Source organism: Pseudopipra pipra, chromosome 3 (genome assembly GCF_036250125.1).
Source record: "Pseudopipra pipra isolate bDixPip1 chromosome 3, bDixPip1.hap1, whole genome shotgun sequence".
Classification (NCBI taxonomy): Eukaryota; Metazoa; Chordata; class Aves; order Passeriformes; family Pipridae; genus Pseudopipra; species Pseudopipra pipra.
In genome coordinates this window covers 79,221,566-79,240,876 of record NC_087551.1, presented here as the reverse complement: position 1 = coordinate 79,240,876, position 19,311 = coordinate 79,221,566, and the positions used below count along the sequence as shown (strand labels likewise).

Here is a 19,311-nt window from a genome sequence, read left to right as displayed (position 1 = left end):
AATTGAAACTATTATTCACATGCCACAACAGAACAACATACACCATACCTCCTTAAGTTCTCCTTTGCTCATGTTATCCAGATGTATTTTTGTCCAATATTTGTCCAAAAGAGCAGCATGGCTGCTTTGCTGCCTGTACCAACCTCCACCACAACTGAATATCCTAATGAAGAAACACAGCATATATTGAGTGTACTCAATATTTTCAATGCACTCCTTTACATCAAAAAATGTTACATATTGCTGCTACAGCATAATGGGCATGCATAGATGACACTGTCTGTCAGTGTACTGTCACATACCCTGCCTTGCCTATCCATGCTTTTCAAATTGTCTGTTCTTTTATCACAGTGTTTTTCTCCCTGTAGTGCATGATCTCCTTAGAGATACTTTCAGAAAGACAACTGACAGTAATTAAGTCTATCAGAAGCAATATACAGAATCCTTTGTGCAGAGAGAAGCCTAACAGAAGTGGCCTGGAAAATATCTTAAAGGACCCGTGATCCATTGCAGAGATGTAGGAAAAGCATCCTTGTCCCCTCCTGTAGTGGGTTTCTGTGGCTAGGTTTTGGTAGCCAGGGGCCTACAGGGGTGGCTTCTGTTAGAAGCTGCTAGAAGCTTCCCCTGTCTGGTGGAGCCAATGCCAGCCGGCTCCAGGACGGGCTTCCTGCCACTGGCCAAGGCCAAGCCAATTAGGAGTGACAGTAACGCCTCCGTGATAACATATTTAAGAACAGAAGGCTGTCACGCAGTGAAAATGCCCACCAGGGAAGAGCAGAGTGAGAACATGGGAACAACAATGCAGACACCAAGGTCAGTGCAGAAGGAAGGGCAGGAGGTGCTCCAGACATTGGAGCTGAGGCCCCTGCAGCCCACAGAGAAGCCCATGCTGGAGCAGGTGGATGCATGAAGGAGGCTGTGACCCTGTGGGAGGCCCAGGATGGAGCAGGGTCCTGCTGGAGACCTGCAGCCCATGTAGAAAGGAGCCCACGCTGGAGCAGGTTTTTCCCACGTAGGACTTGTGGCCCCTGTGGGGGACCCACGCTGGTACAGCTCATTCGTGAAGGACTGCACCCCCTAGAGAAGTGACCCACGGGACAGCAGTTTCATGAAGAACTGTTGCCTGTGGGATGGACTCACGCCAGAGAGGTTCGTGGAGGACTGTCTCCCATGGGAGGGACCCCACAAGGGCAGGGGAAGGACACCTCTCCCTTGGCAGCGGCAGAAACAGCAACTGACCATAACCCCCATTCCCATCCCCCTGCACTGCTGGGGGGGAGGAGGGAGAACATGGAAGGAAGGAGGGGTGGGGGGAAGGTGTTTGTAAGATTATTTTACTTCTCGCTCTTTTGCTCTGATCCTGTTTGTAATAAATTTAAGTAATATCCTCACTTTGAATCTGTTTTGCCCATGAAGGTGATCGGTAAGTGACCTCTCCCAGCTCTTAACTCATGAATCCTTCGCTGTTTTTTTTTCTTCCTCTCCTCTGTCCAGTTGCAGAGGGGAGTGAGAGAGCAGCTTTGCTGGGTACCTGATATCCAGCCAGGGTCAACCCACTACACCTCCCAGCCTTGCCCTATTACTTTTCCTCAGTCTTCACTCACAGTCCTTTCTATCATCAGTTTCTTTCTATTTTTCACTGCAGAAATAACTATTCAGCCATGTGTTTATACCCACTATGGAAGTAGCCTCGCACATGCAAAAGCATTAGATTTGGGGTTGTGGTTTGGTTTTTGTTTTCTGGTGTTGTTGTTTGGTTGGTTTTATCTATTTATTCACTTTATTGTGTTTGTCTTTTATTTTTAAATAATATTCCCCAGCTACAAACAGTAACAGATTTATTGTATCTACTCTAACTAGCCCAATGCAAACTGTAATTTCCTACTATACAAACTGTTCACCATGTGCTGGTTATACAGGGTTAATTTTCTTCATAGTAGCTGGTATGGGACTGTGTTTTGCATTTGTGACCAAAACAGTGTCAGTAACACAGAGATGTCTTAGTTATTGCTGAGCAGTGCTTACACAGCATCAAGGCCTTTTCTGCTTCTCATACTGCCCCACCAGGGAGGAGGCTGGGGGTGCACAGGGAGTTGGAAGGGACACAGCTGGGACAGCTGATCCCAACTGACCAAAGGGATATTCCCATCATGCTTAGTATATAAAGCTGGGGGAAGAAGGAAGGGTGGTGATGTTCAGAGTGAGGGTATTTGTCTTCTCAAGTCATGCATGATGGAGCCCTGCTTCCCTGGAGATAGCTGAACAGCTGCTTGCCTATGGGAAGTGGTGAACGAATTCCTTGTTTTGCTTTGCTTGTGTGAGCAACTTTTACTTTACCTATTAAACTGTCTTTATCCCAACCCATGAGTTTTCTCATTCTTACTCTTCCAATTCTCTCCCCCATCCTGCTCTGGGGGAGTGAGCCATCAGGCTTTGTGGTGCTTAGTTGCTGGCTGGGGTTAAATCATGGCAATCAAGTATTAAGAAGAAAAAAATCTTAGGAGATTAGGCAACCAAAAAAGAGTTGAATACAAAAGACTCGATTCCAGAAAAAAACAGATCAGATAAATGAAAGAAAAAACCAAATATATGGAAGATAAAAGCATGAAAACTTGCGAAAGGCTTTAAAATAAACTACAAAACATTTGAAAACCATGTAACTACCATTCCCCATATAGACCTCCTAACCTTTAATAATGATACAATATTAAGTCTTAACTTACAAGAAGTGTTTTTGACATCTGAGGCATGAGCCACTACTACAGTGAAACAATCAGGGAGAGTACCTTAAATCTTTTTCTGGTTAGAAAACATTACAAACACCTATACTGACACAAGACTCTCACAAATATCAATAATAAACCTTCTTCACACAGTAATTCCAGAGTAGTATTTTGTTTTGGTGAGGGGTTGGTTTTGTAAGGTTCCCCTGCAGCGAGGTTCTCAACAAGGCTGAGGTAATGGATTCAGCCAGTAGTAACATAAGGCTGCTTATAAGCGAAAAAAGCATTTCACAGTTTCTATGGCTTCTATCGCTTGTTAAGTAGAAATTGCTAAAAGTACCAAAAAAGTACCTTGCACTTAAAAGTACCTTGGACTTAAAAATAGGATATCCATGCTTTCAATCTCATTTAAGTTCACAAACCTACCTCCTGGTTGCAAAAAACTGGAATCCTGATGCTACTTTTAAACAGTCACCACGACCAGGAATCAGTAACTCTCTCTTCTCCAAAAGAGGAATCAGCACAGAAATCTAGGGGTGAAAGATGACATTTTTCTTTGTGAAACTGTAACAGACAGCACAACCATCCACACTCATTTCACATTTGGGATGTTGGAGCAATTCCACCATTACATTGTCAGCAACTGCTGTTCCTGCAGATTGCTTTTCCAAGTGATGCTAACAGGAATTGCAGAGCCATTTTAATCGGCAGTGGAAGTCACAGATGTAAAGTTTAACTATCTTCTTTCTCCTGAATTCAGATTAAATTATAAGAGAATGGAAATTGTAGCCTTTACACTGCAAGTCCAAATCAAAACTATTCTCAAATTGTCGAATGAATTATTAGACACTTTGTAACAGGGAAGGGACTAAGCCAAGGGGAAAACACAGGTTCGAGAGATTCTGGTACGTGAATAAACCAAACACTGTTGCTAGTTGGCAAAAATAATAGCTATTTAGTAGGAAAAGGTGGCCAACCAGGGAAAAGGGAGAAAACAAAACAGGCGCCTGAGGGAGAAGGATTGGGGCGGAGGAAAAAGTGCACCAAAAGACTCTAGGAAGAAGGCTTCCCCCCCATACTCACCAAGGTATCACCTGTAAACAAGTCTTACCCATCCTAACCAATAATGAAATCTCTCTGCAGCAGCTGCGGGTTCATGGGGGGTGGCAGGCTCCCACTTCAAGCAGGTGTCCCCGCTGAAAGCAACTTGGTCCATCGTGAAGAGCCGGCCCCCCCTCAAGAAGCGTCTCTGCTTTTTATAAAGTTTTTTGAGAGCACCTGCCCCGGAGAGGTGTGGCCAGCACCGCCCCGTCAGGGCTCTGAATCCCACCCCTTCTGTTATGGAAGTGCACCCCTCCTGCGCGTGCGTGAGCACCTTGGAAAGTCCCCCACGCAGGCGCAGTGATTTTGGGGGGGTCTTCCCAAATGAGTCTGTGGGCTTACTTCATCATTATCATCATCACTTTGTCCTCCAACTGCCCCTGACGAGCAATTGACCAATCACAACAGACCAATTAAAACAGTTTACACAGAAGCTCTCCCTCCAAGGCCAAGTTCACTGCTTTATCAGAAGACTTGGCAGGAGAAAGCATAAACTAACTGCAGGTGGTTAGGTCCAAACACAGACCAAAAAGTAACATCCCAACTTCGTCCCGATACACACTTCCACATCGGAAGCCTTATTTTCTTTATGTGCCTGAACAAAGATGACCTGCGCATCTCGAACATGTCATCCTCAAACATCAACATTTTTCAGTGTATACTCTGCTACCCCCAGGAGAGTTTGGTATCTATTTAAAGAATCTATCCTTTTCTGGATATTGTGGTGGAAGGAAAAAAGGGAGGTAGAACCATAATGATCCCTCAGGACAGAGGGAGGCAAGCACAGACACTTTGATACAGAGAAAGGAGACAGGATGCTGTAGGGAGGACCTGAAGAAAGGGAGAGTGTGATAAATGCAGGATATTACTCAAGGCATGCTTATGGTGAGTGCAATGAGTAGAATCCACAGAAGCAAGTAAGTGCATGACCCCCTGGCAGTGAACCATCTAGTACACAGAAGCAGTACTTCTTAGCTTTTTTATAGATTTTCTATATTTCAGACTCCTAGAACCGAACAAACAGTCAGGTTATTCAGTCACACAAAGGATGCTTTACAGAACAGATGTTAAAGGAAACAACTATCTGCAGAATATCTGGCAGGCCTATACAGCACATCATTCTTGCAGATGACATTTTCAGTAGGCATTTTTTTGAAAGGGAAGGATGACAGTCTAACTAGTTGTTCTGGAGCTGAAAACAGGAAATCTGTTAAAACCTATAATGCTTAATGCAACAACACACTTTTAACATCCAAGCTAGAGGTAAAAAATGTGTAAGAAAAAAAACCAAAAAATAACAAACCAAAAAAGCAGCCACTCAACAAAACACTAAAACGATCTTAAAAGCAGCACCACCCTAATACACTTACAATATTCTGTTGTGTTTAGGGACACCTTTGTTTTCAAATACCAAAACATGATTAAATAGACACATAGCTCATTATCAATGTCAATTCCAATCTTTAGAGTAAAATTTCACATCAGTGGCAGGGTCATGACTACTCTGTAACAATGACAAAACGTAACGTGGTGTGCTAATACGTGAACAAAGACAGACAGGTTAGTTCTTCCTAAACCCCTTTTAGAAGAAGAGCAGAATTTTCAGCATGCTGTTGCAGAACCCATGGTAATTAGACCGCCAAAAATTGCTATCATGGGCATTAAGACCAGTACCCTAAAGTGAATATAAACCTACTTACCACATCCAGAGGAGCATAATCAATGTCTTCCAAAAGTATCCAATGACCTTTGGTAACAGCTTGTGTCAAGGTTCCAGGCTGCCACACAAACTCCCCTGGTACATCTGTACAACGATACATACCAAGCAGCGTCTATGACAGAAACAATCAGTAAATGAGAGACGTGTTCATGACATCCCTTAAGAAACTCAGAGAAAAGAATTACAAATATGACCAAAGTTGGTATGCAAGTAACACTTACTTAGCCCTCATATTACTAAACAATCCATCTAGAAATCTGTGCCCAGCATTACACCTTTTTTCATTATGAAAAAAAGTTTCCCCCTTTTACATGTATGATAATCTAACAAACATAGTAATTAAAACAAACTAGGTAACTGGAAGTGAATCCATGAGCTGTGTCACCATAACTTACAAACAGAAAACTGTCTAGGATTGCACCGAACCTTCACTCATATTTTTGAAAAGTCTGTGACTAAGGTAGTAAAAGGAACTGTAAAGCAAGATATTCAAAGGTAAAAACTAGTCAAGTGTTGCTTCTCTCTCAAATTGTAACTTCCATATTTAAGCATTGCTTAAATAATTAAGTTTATGGTTTCACTACTACATACTTTGTACCCTGAACTTCACCACTTTTTCTTAATATGGCAGTCTGAATCACGTATATGAAAAACATACAGTTGCAAGACGGTGAAACCAGATGTGCCATGCAAGTGAAGTGCTTATGCATGCCAATGAAAAACCTTCAGATAGCGCTTCTGGTAGACACTAACCACCTTTGAAAACTAAATATAAATTGAGCCAAACAACATAAATCAATTCAAATTCAAAAGTTACATATGCAAAACCCAAAAGAATGTGAAATTATCTTCACCTCTGGTTTTATATCTCCAGATAGAGCTAGATCACTATTACTTAAGTGCAAATCTGCTCCACATCACAGGATCTTGCTTCATCTCACCCTTACCACAAAACAGGCATCAGATTAAACTGACATTAGGTCACTTAAACTGAAATGAAAGTGTTTGTACAACCTTTGGCACCAGCTTGAGTAATTTTAGAATCATGTTTTTTCCAATGTAAATGTAACAGGGAAGGGACTAAGCCAAGGGGAAAACACAGGTTCGAGAGATTCTGGTACGTGAATAAACCAAACACCGTTGCTAGTTGGCAAAAATAATAGCTATTTAGTAGGAAAAGGTGGCCAACCAGGGAAAAGGGAGAAAACAAAACAGGCGCCTGAGGGAGAAGGATTGGGGCGGAGGAAAAAGTGCACCAAAAGACCCTAGGAAGAAGGCTTCCCCCCCATACTCACCAAGGTATCACCTGTAAACAAGTCTTACCCATCCTAACCAATAATGAAATCTCTCTGCAGCAGCTGCGGGTTCATGGGGGGTGGCAGGCTCCCACTTCAAGCAGGCGTCCCCGCTGAAAGCAACTTGGTCCATTGTGAAGAGCCGGCCCCCCCCCAAGAAGCGTCTCTGCTTTTTATAAAGTTTTTTGAGAGCACCTGCCCCGGAGAGGTGTGGCCAGCACCGCCCCGTCAGGGCTCTGAATCCCACCCCTTCTGTTATGGAAGTGCACCCCTCCTGCGCGTGCGTGAGCACCTTGGAAATCCCCTGACGCAGGCGCAGTGATTTGGGGGGGGTCTTCCCAATTGAGTCTGGGGGATGGCCTTCAGCACCATCATCATCACTTTGTCCTCCAACTGCCCCTGACGAGCAATTGACCAATCACAACAGACCAATTAAAACAGTTTACACAGAAGCTCTCCCTCCAAGGCCAAGTTCACTGCTTTATCAGAAGACTTGGCAGGAGAAAATATAAACTAACTGCAGGTGGCTAAGGCCAAACACAGACCAAAAAATAACATCCCAACTTCATCCCGATACAGTAAATCAATTTTTTTTAATTAATCAATATAGCTCTTCCACAAAGAAAACCCTGATAAAACAATTTGAATGATACAAACATAGCACAATTATGCAAAGACTTTAAAACCGATACAAACTTAATTATTACTTTTCTTCACATTTATTTATTTATTCATTCTCATCAATTGTAAGACCAATACTACAGAGTTGGGCACCATGAGGTCCTTCAGTAAAACACTACCTTATCAGAAAATTAAGTCCATGATTTAAGTAAAAATTACATCCCATCATTCAACCATAAAACAAATTCATCAGTTACCTTACTATCAGTTTGATCTCCAAGCTGAACTTTCAAAATATGAGGAGGTTTTGCTCTTCCTGTAACAGCTGCTAAATATTCAATTAAAGAAGTTTTGCCACATCCTATTGGTCCTTCTAATAAAACAGGAGTCTGATTTGCTACAGCAATAGCAAGGTTCTGAAGATTTGTGAAGGCAGATTCAACCAAAACAAAACTGTTTGCGTTATTTTCCTGTTCAAACATAAAATTTGAGTTAATACATGGAAATTGTTACTTTTCTTATAGGTTATACAACACAGAACAATTAGGAAAGTGGGTCTGACAAGTAGAAAAATTTTTGTCTGCAGATCTGCATATAAAATAAAGGAGTCTAAAGCTGTGTTTAATGACAGATATTAAAATAGATTTCATCAAAAACCTATTAAAGGTGAAATACTTAATAAAAAGTATATGTACAATCTGTTCCCAAAGGGATTTCACACTAAATTGTCAGTATAGGCATTGTACCTATTCAATCATAACACATGTCAATCAAATGCAATTCACAATGTAAGTGAAATTAAGTCATCAAAATGAATCCAAATCTCGGGACAAATCAAACAGCAGTTAGATTCAGATGATGTAAGTACGAATATTAACCAAATAAATATGAATATTTACTTGTTTCTGCAGAGGCCAACGTAAAAGATCATTAAACTCAGTGAATGAAAAAAAAAGGTTAATTCAGTGATTTTATTAAAAATTAAATTAATGCAGTTTATTGAATGGTAATTAATCAATGCTACAGACAGTCTCCAAATATTTTGACTCTTACAGTCATATATCAGTATATGGCACAAAAATCAGGGCTTTCTACCAAAAGGCACAGAGGAAAGAGATCAGAACACTGAAATAAGTGTCTTTTATTTAAGTCTGACCTTCTTTTCAAATAATAGTTTCATGTATTTGTCTGGTAACAATGCTAGTTTTTAAGAGTACCTCCTCCCCTCACAGTTTGCTCTTACGTCTTTGTCAGACTTCCTAAGCTGTTACTGGAACCTCTCTAGTGTAACTGGAACTACATTGGAGACCAGATCAGTGCAATATCTGTGGCTATTAAAAAAATAAAAGCATGATGTTCAGGGAAGTTCTTTCCTCCCTCACAGAGAGTATCCTTTCAGTAATCCAGTTTATAGCATGGCCTAGCTTCAGCACAGCTGCAACAGCAGTGACACTGGCAGGGGAGTAACAATCTTCTTAAACAGCTCTACAGTTTTATCCCCTGCTACAATGAATTTCAAACCATTCTCTAAATCCTATAAAAAACCTAACAGGCTAGAAAAGAGCAAATTCAACAACAGAAGCTGAGCAGGGAGAAAAATTTGAAGGAAAATTTCTTTTTTTCCTTGCTTATGCTACTCAAAAAATTCTAGACACTGGTAGTCGTCATTCATTTCTTTGTCCTTGTAGATCACTGTTGCAAAATCAAACAAGAAAACTCAGCTAAGAGCTAAAACTATATCTAAAGGAGAAAACCAGTCAAGAACACAGCTGCAGCTACAAAGAGGAACCTGAACAGCTAAAGTTAAATAGCAATTCAAGAGAAAAAAGGTTAAATACTGTGTGTTCAAAAACATTTATGCCTTTGCTGGGCTTCCCAAAACTATAAGGCACTATATTCTGCATTACACTTCGCTCAAGTGGAGACAGTAAGTTCTCGCTCACTTCCTTGCCCTTTTTTTTTTGGCCTTCTAGAAGACTAAGTAGCAGCCTTGTTTTCTTTTGTTTTAAAAAAACAACTAAGCACATGTTTGGAGAAAGGCTGTTTATAAGATGGCTTATAGCAAAAACACCACATCATGCAGGTAAAAGCAACTCTACCAGATCCTGGCTTTACGCAGCTATGGATCATCACCCTAACTTGGACTGGAGATACTACATAAGGGTGAATAGTCTTTTGCAGTAATTTGTACATACTGCTACATGAAGATAAAACAAACAGTACTGTTGCTCCCTCATTGCTTCATTCCACTTCAGAGCTTCTTTGCAGTGTCTATATTATGCGACGCTAGTTTACAGCACACAGGGAGAAAGCTCTACACATTACTTGGAGTATCTCAACAGCATTTAATCAGGAAATAAGGTCAGTTCACTGTATTTAAAGAGATTTCTAAAAAAAAAAAAAAAAAAAAAGAAAGTACAGATTTAACCATGGGTTACGTACCTGCTCTTCAGAAACACGTTGTAGTCTAGGCAGCACAATGCCACATACAGCTACTACATGCGCAGAGAGGTCACCCGACACAATATGTCCCTGTGTATATTGCATTTCTTTCTCCTTTTGCCAAAATGAGGAGTCTGGATTGGCCAAAACAAGAGCTTGTTCCACATTCTGCAGCTGAGATTCTTCTAGTAGCCTGTGAAACCCGTGTTTATTAACTCAACTGAAAGCCATCAAGAAAAACAAATAGTATTCAAGACTTTAAAAGTCCTTACTTTAGTCTGAAATGTATCAGCTCCTCAGGATTGAATATCTTCTTCAGGAAAGACAATTTATGTTCATCGTTCATGCATGTAACCAGAGCAAGACAGTTCGAAGTATACCTAAAAATTATATTCAGAACAAAGCGTGTCAAAACATACTCTTAAGAAATGTAGTTCGACAACTGTAAACTGCAAAACAAAACATCAAGTTTGGAAAAATGTGGAGAAAACTTAAGTCATAGAAATTATTTTAGCACTACGCTTAACATTCTTTGGGATTAGAGAAACACCTCAGAATTGACAAAAGCAATTCTATCACAGCAGAGTTTACCATTTATACACCAATTAGCTAACATTCCTCCAAAGAACTGAATTATCAGCAGAAATATAGTAAAGGAAAGCACTTACCCAAATAAATGAACATTAACATATGAGACAAGGAAAATGAGGTCTTCTTTATCTGATTTTTCTTCTCCTACCATTTCCCTTCCAAAATTGCTATTTCATGCTATTTCTAAAGTTACCCTAATGCAATTAAATCAATTTTCAGGACCAAAAGAATCCAACAAGTCTCATGTCTTGACTTCATTACTACATAAAGCTGTCTTGTAACAAAAGGACATTTAACATAAATCATAAACCACTTCTCATTTCTTATAATGCTGCTTTTACATTCCAGGAACTAAGTTTTCAATGTGTTTGGTGGGGGAGGGAGGGAAGAACAGCCAGAAGAAGATTGTTTTCGGACAAAGTTTATAAGTCAGCTCATTCATTTAAGATTACTAGCTGAACACCAGGTAAACCAGTTCTGTTCAATGTATTAGAAGTACTATCTCTTTTTCTAAGACAATCTAAGTGTATCTCATCCTGAAGATGGCTCATAGATTTGACAACGCTAGTTTCTGCCCTTTCTAAATTATACGCTCTACTTTAAAATAATGCATTACTTAAGTAATTCTGAATTTATGTTTTAAAAAATGAAGACTATTAAAAATCCTTTTCAAAATAAAAGGCACTATCAATACCATCACTCGTATAAATAAGGTAGAACATGAGATTAGGTTGAAGACACCATAAAACATCTGACCAAAATCACATGCAAAACCTTTAACAAGGCCAATACGGAGTGTAGCTTAAATAAGCAAAGTTTTACAGTGGCTGAGAAATCTATCGACACAGAACAGAAAAAAGAACCAACTTGCTAATAATGTATCAATGCAGTATACTGAAATATATCATTGTCATGTAAGAAGGAGTGAGCGTATATTAATCTTTACTGTTTCCTAGGATAACTTGCTACAATGCGAGCAATACACCAACAGGCTTACAGCAGAAGTGAAGTCATATGTTTACCATCTTCCTTGAATCCAACTTGGGCAAACTGAAGTTATTCGAAAGGATTCTCCAGACCACAGCTTTAAGCATGTCTAAGAGCTAGCCTAAAATTCACTTTGTGATAGATCACCATAGCTTTCAAAAGATCAGGTGAGAGGTACAGGTACAGATACCACTGGAAGGAATTCCTGGTATTATTTGTACACGCATGTCAACATTGTTAACGACAGTTCAAGACACAGAAACATTTTTTCAATGGAGAAGACTTGGGGTTTTAACTTACCAGCGTACTAAAGTGTCGTGACTCCTTAGGAGTGGAATACACACACTCCAGTCCCACAGTTCCCGGAAAACTGATTGCTCCTTTTGTAAAAATCTGTAGGCTGCTTCCATAAGGTCCCGTAACTTCATTCGTCTGCGCCCATATCGGACTGTGTTTGCATCTGAGCTCTCCAGGAAAAGCCTCTGGAAAACTGGTGATGTAGTCTTAAAGTATCTTAAAGCAAATCTTTAGAAGAGAAAGAGATGGAACAAAGACATTTAAGCCAGAGGAAAGGAAACCAGCTACTAATAAAAATGCCAGGGCAGAGGTCCTAAGACAGTAATTGATGGTACTAAGAACTAAGGTCTATAATTAACTTTGTCCACACTTGGGAAAGAAAACCACTTCAGCAATCAGCTGACAACAGATACTTTACTGGATTAGAAATCATTACTTAATTATCAAGGGGAAACAGCACTGCCTTTGGTGAAATCTCTCTGATTACTCTTTTTTACTGAAAAAAGTAATGCTGATTCCTAATGTAACTTTATATTCTACTGGCTTACAGGTCTAATTTTAAATGCAGAGATTTCAGTTGTGAACAATGTTCATGGCAACTGTTTTGCTCTTCTTTAGATCACAGATGAAAATCACAAAAAGATCTTACAACATGATTTAATTTTAAAAAGTTGTGTTTGAAACTCGTATTTACTAAATAATTCTTTCCACATTTGTTATTGTGGGAGACAATCCAAATTCTACCACCACCTCTCATCACCAGTGAACACTGACAAACACATACTCCCCAAGTTCAAACACTGCACAAAGTGACATCACATTACTCACGGCAAAACGTCAGGGTGGTCAGCAACCAGCTTGCTCATGGCTACACACAGCCTTTCATGCCGATCATGGTTGATCTGGCCACCAGCTTTAATGGCTTCTGCGTTTCTTTCCAATAAATCCAACAAGATTGGCCGAACTTGACGGCCAATCAACAGAGTACATTCTTTATCCAGCAGTAACAGTGCTAACGTATCGAGGATGCACTGCCGATCCTGCTGAGTCCAAATCTAAAGGAATGGAAAGTAAGAACAAGTAAAATGGAAAATGAGTTGGACTTTTAACTTCACAATTATACATGCAGGATTCAGAGTGAATTTTACAGGAACAAATCATTCAAAATCAGAAGGGAATCCAAAAGTCCCGATGCAAATACTTAATTGACATACCTCTCCATATTTTAAAATACTGAAAAAAAACCCAGTAACATGTAGAATGATACACTAAATAGGAATTACAAAACAGTCCCAAAATATTAAATTATACTTTACAGTTGAAAAATAAAAAAAAATTACAATTATTTGCTTTAAGAAAAAAATTGGGACAATGTCATAACAACTAATACATCTTTGTTACTAGAATTTTCACTTTCTCAACAGCTTTCTCCCATGAAAGCCATAAAACATTTAAGAATTTGAGGTTTAAAAGAGAGTTTAAGTTGCTTCGAGTTCACTATCTTTTTTCAAAAAAAAAAGCATTCAATTGTGCATGATCACAGCCTTATTTCCATAGTTCTAATAGCAGTTACAGCAAGCAATGCTCTTGACAATGAGCAGCAGGTATCTGCAATTTTGAAGTTGAGATTACTTTTTTTTCCTTTACTTTTACATAGAAATGGCCATTTATTGTGTGTGAGAGACTGGAATGTTAAGGATCAAAACAATCCGAGCACTTGCAAAAGCATCGTGCTTTGCTGACTGTATGCAAGGTCACAGCCCAAGTGCAGAGGGGGTGAGCACCCACTGCTGGAAGCTACAAGCTGGGTTTCGAGCCAGATTTGGGAAGAGGCCAGTAAGAAACAGACATTGTGAGGTGGGATAATGCTTTTTATCATGCCAATGTCCTCCCTGACACAAAAGGTGTGAAAACTCCCCTCTAGGGAAGTACTGGGACATTGACAGGTAGATCTGAAGGTATTCACCCTTTTTCATGGGCCATAATTGGCTGCTGAAGTGAGAGGAAACTGTAATGTCTTAAAATAATAAGCCAACAAAGACCCCCATGATCCACAATGTGATTATATCAGACAGTATAAAACTCCCCGCCCCCAGGGAAGTACCTGTGTGTTCCCACCTGAACATATATCAACCCACTGGACTGTGTATTTCGTGGGCTTCCCTCAACCCCGACAGACCAAGACTATGACTTCGACCAAGGGACGTTTAAATTGCAACAATCAAGTCTTATTGCTGGATCCACAGTGGGGATATCTTTCTACTGTTATCCTTTCTTTTCCCCAATACATTTTCTTAAGTGCTATTTTTACGCTTTCATATTGCTATGTTACTATAGCTAATAACCAAAACGGCTACATATCTCCTTTCCATGCAACCAAATTGTTCTAAAATAAAGCCTACATGTGTATATTTATAAACATTGATCATTCAGTGTTGCTTCACTCTAATTCGCCCCAAGGGATCTATTAAAAAGAACCTGAGTTACCCTTGCCTCCAGGGGCAGATCATAACAGTGTGAAACAAAATACTAGGTTTTAGAATACATGTAAAACATATTCACATCTGCTAGGAAAAAAGGAAAAAAAAAAACCCCAACACATATTTCCTTCACATTCCCCCCAATCTTCCTAGAAGAACAACAACCTACTTCTTGAGTCTTATGCTTAAATTGCTCTGGTCTTTGAGCTCTCATGTTATTATCCAAGCACCTCTCCACTTCTACGATGTTTAACATATAATGCAGTATAAGTAATTCTGAAAATCAGGATTATGAATTTGCACTGAAGCTGTTTTGCTCTTAACTTGGATGCTCCACTCTCCCTCCTCCTTACTGAATGAACCCTTTTCCTATTCAAGACAGAAATATTCTGTAATTCAGGTAGTGTTTTTAGCAAGACGTGCAGCCAATTGCTGCTCCTCCTGGACTCTTGTTACTCAAGTAAAACCTGCTCCCGAGCTCACAGATGGGGTGGTTTCATTGTCACAAGGTATATAGAGTGCTGAGGTCCTTTGAAATGGTGACCTTCTAAGGTTATACCACTGATGACATCCTTCTACAATACACGCACACCTGTTCAAGTTACTTGGGTCTCCTGAATTTGAAAAGACATTCACTCCCTAACAGCATGTAAGAAACCAGAAAAACTGCAGTATACATACAGTATAAATATCAAACCTATCACATTAATTGCAAGCAGTTTCTTACATGTCTTCTGTTTGTTTTTACAAAACATGATATAAGTTTATCTTCCTGTCATCTATCAGAGCAGGATCAAAAATAATTAAAAAATGGAGTAAGCAAGACACTGTTTGTTACAGGGGATCAGCTTTTGAGTGGCAAAATTATTGACAAACTGTTCAAAGGCAGCATGGCTCTAAAGAAACAGAAATAAACTCCACTGAAAAAAAATAAAAGTATTTTCAGTTTCCAAATCAATTACATCTTTGGCTACCCACACAAGGCACAACAGGGTGCTTAACTTACTAACCAGATCTTTCAGTATCAAATAAAACCAGTTAACAATAAAATAGTAAAATAAATAATATGACTGACTGGGTAAAATTCTGTAAGTACTTGACTACTGTAAGACAAATTCATGACAGTAGCAATTCTGTGAGAACAAGCAGTTTTTTAGTCATAGTGTGTAGTATCCTTAGGACATATAAAACTGTTCAAATATCAGTGGCAACACTGCATTCTACAAAGAGACCGTCTGTTTGATTTCAGAGCCTAATTAAAAATTTTATGGAAAAGAATACTGTCAGACAGGGTTTTCTTAACTAAAGATGGCCTTATGAAATACTCAGCTTTCTCAACCAGTAGCAATAGACAGCTGATCTGAAAATGTTCAAATCTGGGATTGTAATGAACACATGGTTCTGAACAGCTGCTTTAAGAAACCATCATAAAAGACTGTGCCTCCAAACACAGAACATTGTCTATTATTAATAAGACACATGAAGCAGACACACAGCTAGAATTGGGACCTGGAGCCAAACACAATCCACCTCTCGCAGCATGTTGCACACCTCCTTCCCAACCTGCATGGTAATTCACTCAGCGCTCACAAGGTACAGAAATATTCATTAATAACATCTTAATCCAAACCCTGTGATTCCTAGAAGAAAGGATCACAGCAATGAGCAATTTGGTTCCACACAAAAGCCACATTTCTTTACCAATGGGATGCTTCTGAAGAGTGGGAGGGCATAAGAGGAAGCAAGGGATATCTTTCTTCCCCTGGAACACAGGAACACATGTTCTTGTCTCTGTTCCCTCACACAACAGCTCTATCATTGTATGACTGTACAGCAATGAATTTTGCTAGATTATCCAAATTAATCCTTCTTACAAAGTCTTCCACTGGGTGAAAAAGTTGAATGGATTTTTCATATCAGCAGGCTCACTGGGTTCAAAACAAGAGAAGCAACAAACAGGTGTGGCTTGGCCTTGGGAATAGGCAAAAAGAAAACAGAGCAGCACCACTCTTTTTGGCAGCTGTCCAGTTCAGTAAGATGAAGCAAAGCACTAGCCTGCTTTCTCAAGAAAAAAAATTAAAAAGCAGAGGGGATATGCAGTCTCACAAGGAGCACAAGCTGGAATTTCCTATACCTCTCCCACCACATCGTCTTTGACAGGGTTGGGCAGATCTCTCCCTCAAGAACTTCCTCTTTGATTTTGTACCACTAACAGGCTGTTTCCCAACAATCCCAACTCTTCAAAAACTAGATGCAAAAGATGACAATACAGCCCAGAATGGAACAAAAGCGCAACACATCTTCCTTTATTTATAATGCTACATGATGTAAAGCCTAATTAGTCTTTTAAATAAAAAGCTGAAGTCATATTTTAGGAGAAAGAAAAGGTCTGCCTTGGTTGCCAGGACATTTTTCTGACAGCAAATGAGTAGCTTTGTGAATTTGGGACAGGTAGGTCACCTCTTTTTCCCTACATTTATTAATATAAGTGAATAAAGGCATTTATCAATATCAAATGCTAAGACTGAAGGACTAAAAGATAATTTTCACTGCTACATTGCAAAATGGAAGGCAAAATGAAGGATGCCAAGCTAAATCACCAACAAATTAAAGAAGGAAATTAAGAATGGTGTGCTCGAGATCTCCAGTCCACTTAAGATGGTTCCATAGACTAAACAGAAGAAATATCAAAAGGGGTCAGTTTTTTTGATTTATATCTTTCCATATATGCACAGTGGTAGATGAAAAGGGCAGAAATGAATACGGATATTTTTGCACTAGAGTTCCATTCCCAATAGCATTTTAACCTTCACAGCAATGAACTTCTTTACTGAAATTACACCACCACAGGGAGCCAAAACATATACATTGCAAAAAACTGCACATAAAATTCTGTGCAGGAAGACTTCCTGACACACCTTTGGTGACACACCAAAGAACCAAAAGCACAATACAGCCGTCTGTGGAGCCCTACTGCTTATACAGTTTGCTTAAATTATTCAAAAACGGTAAGGTAGGAAACAAAGACTGGTTTAGAGAGCTTTTCATCCTATTTTCCTCATTAAGAGCACAGACAGTTGCTGTACCTTTGCAGAGTTAAGTTATATACAAATACTCTACAGAAAAGGCTCTAATTCTATTACATACTCAAGTAACTGAACAAGACCTTCCATCAACACATTAAACAGCGTCTTACTATGAACCTCAAGACTGTTCCTTACTTAGCAGTTGTGAGCAAGTTTTATTCCATTATGTAATGCTGAAGAAATAAGTTGTCAGAAAGATATAATGAAGCTGCAGGGCAAAGGGTTTCCAGAACGCATGCTTCCTCGGTTACATACAAAGTAACTTGTAGGAAATCAGGTATGACAACTGAAGACGGAGATTGTTTACTGGCAAGATACACCTAACATAATCCTAGATCTGTAACTTCCCAAGCCTGGAAACAAAAATTCAGTTTTCAAAAGGATGCATAATTGCTAGTTAACATGCTGTTCAAGACTCCCTCTATATAATCATTATCTAATAATTTCCACCTAGCAAGACTTTTTAAGTGTATCTCCAGTCACCAGAAGAGAAAGGGCACGATCTCTTTCCCGATCTCAGCTCTCGTTGACTCACTTCTGGTTCACTGCTCTATCTGCTGCATCATGTATCCACATGTCTCCGGCTCTATTTCTCAGCTGTTTCTTTCTCTTGGATAGCAACCCTTCATCACTGCTTCCCACCAATTAGCATCAACTCTTCATCTCAGGAATATATATTCGTGTCAATTTTACTTTGATCCTGTGATTTCTAGCGACAGAAGAAAAAGCCATCTGTCTACCAACAAAGAACCTTGACTACTAGGATGAAAGCCTTCCCCAACCATAAGTAAGAGACAGCAATCCAGACTAAAAGCCAATATTCTGAAAAAACATGATACTTTAGACTTTTCATCTTCAAACAACCGCGAAATTTCCTAGACACTCAAAAGAGAAATATGGACTTTGAGCCCCAAAATGTGCACACAATTTCGGGGCTTCAAAAGCTTTATCACAAAACATATTAATAAAACAACATCTGGTGTGTTGTTATCCTGTTATTACATCTCTTCAAACATTTCAGAGATACAAAGGAGATTGGCCTCAACTCTCCTAGAACGGAGGTGTGCTATTCAGAGTTCAGGCAGTCAAAGCATGAAAGTGAATATAAGGACCAAGTTTCCAGCAACTAGAACTTGTGAGACTGTGATTAAAAAAAAACCCTCGAAGTAAACCCTAGGAAATCTACCTCTCCGCCTTTTTATCCCACGTGTCCCACATGCAGTTTTAAGGTAATTAAAGAAGACAAGCAAATAGCATCAGGGTAGGCACTAGTACTGTCTCAGTGCTTGATAACAACATCCCACCTCTCGCTATCACGCTTCCAGAGTCACCTTAAAGGACATGGAAGATACCGAAAATTTTAAATGCGGGGCGAAATGCCCACTCGGGAGGGGGACTAGAACACAGGAGAGGACCTGCCTCACGGACTACACTCCTGAAAGGGGCGAGGAGGGCAAGACACCACAAGAGGGGGAGGGAGGACAAGGGGCAGGTAGAGAGCGGGGATTCGCTCCCGCAGAGCGGCTCCGCCGCCGCCCGAGGGCCGGCACAGGGCGGAGGGGCAGCAGACAAAGCTGCCGGGCGGAGATGGCGGCACGGGGCGGGGAGCAGGCGACGGCAGCGCGGTGCCCCCCTCCCCTCCACGGTGGTCCCTGCGAGACCCGCCCGGAGGGAGAGTGGGTGCTCGGGGACTTCTGCCGAGCTTCCCACCTGCTTTGCCAGGAATCTGCTCAGCTCTGCGCTGCTCTTCTCGTTCCTGCGCGCCACCAACTGCAGCTGCTCCGCCAGGCGGAACCGCAAGTCCTCCGCCGCCATCCTCCTCTCCCCGCTCCTCCTGCTCCCGCGGCACGTGCGGGCGCGGCGGTACCAACTTCCGCCCGGCCTCCGTCACGGGAAGCGCAGCCCTGCCCCGCCCCCCGCCCCGAACTACAGCTTCCGGCGTGCTCCGCGTCGAACTACAGCTCCCGG

The 19,311-nt window shown here is 40.5% G+C and overlaps 1 protein-coding gene across 2 annotated transcripts in view; it reads right to left on the bottom strand.

The window, feature by feature from the left end:
• The window catches only part of MDN1 (midasin AAA ATPase 1), a 105,199-nt gene extending 85,983 nt beyond the window's left edge, over nucleotides 1-19,216 (bottom strand). For both annotated transcript variants that reach the window (XM_064649951.1, XM_064649952.1), the window contains exons 1-9: nucleotides 19,054-19,216; nucleotides 12,606-12,832; nucleotides 11,781-12,005; nucleotides 10,175-10,282; nucleotides 9,903-10,095; nucleotides 7,718-7,930; nucleotides 5,525-5,656; nucleotides 3,150-3,253; nucleotides 49-163 (exon numbers count right to left, since the gene is read on the bottom strand). In XM_064649951.1, coding sequence (XP_064506021.1) covers nucleotides 49-163; nucleotides 3,150-3,253; nucleotides 5,525-5,656; nucleotides 7,718-7,930; nucleotides 9,903-10,095; nucleotides 10,175-10,282; nucleotides 11,781-12,005; nucleotides 12,606-12,832; nucleotides 19,054-19,158 — 1,422 coding nt within the window. In that variant the 5' untranslated portion in view covers nucleotides 19,159-19,216. The remainder of the gene's footprint in view (nucleotides 1-48; nucleotides 164-3,149; nucleotides 3,254-5,524; nucleotides 5,657-7,717; nucleotides 7,931-9,902; nucleotides 10,096-10,174; nucleotides 10,283-11,780; nucleotides 12,006-12,605; nucleotides 12,833-19,053) is intronic.
• Between the last annotated feature and the right edge of the window lie 95 nt (nucleotides 19,217-19,311).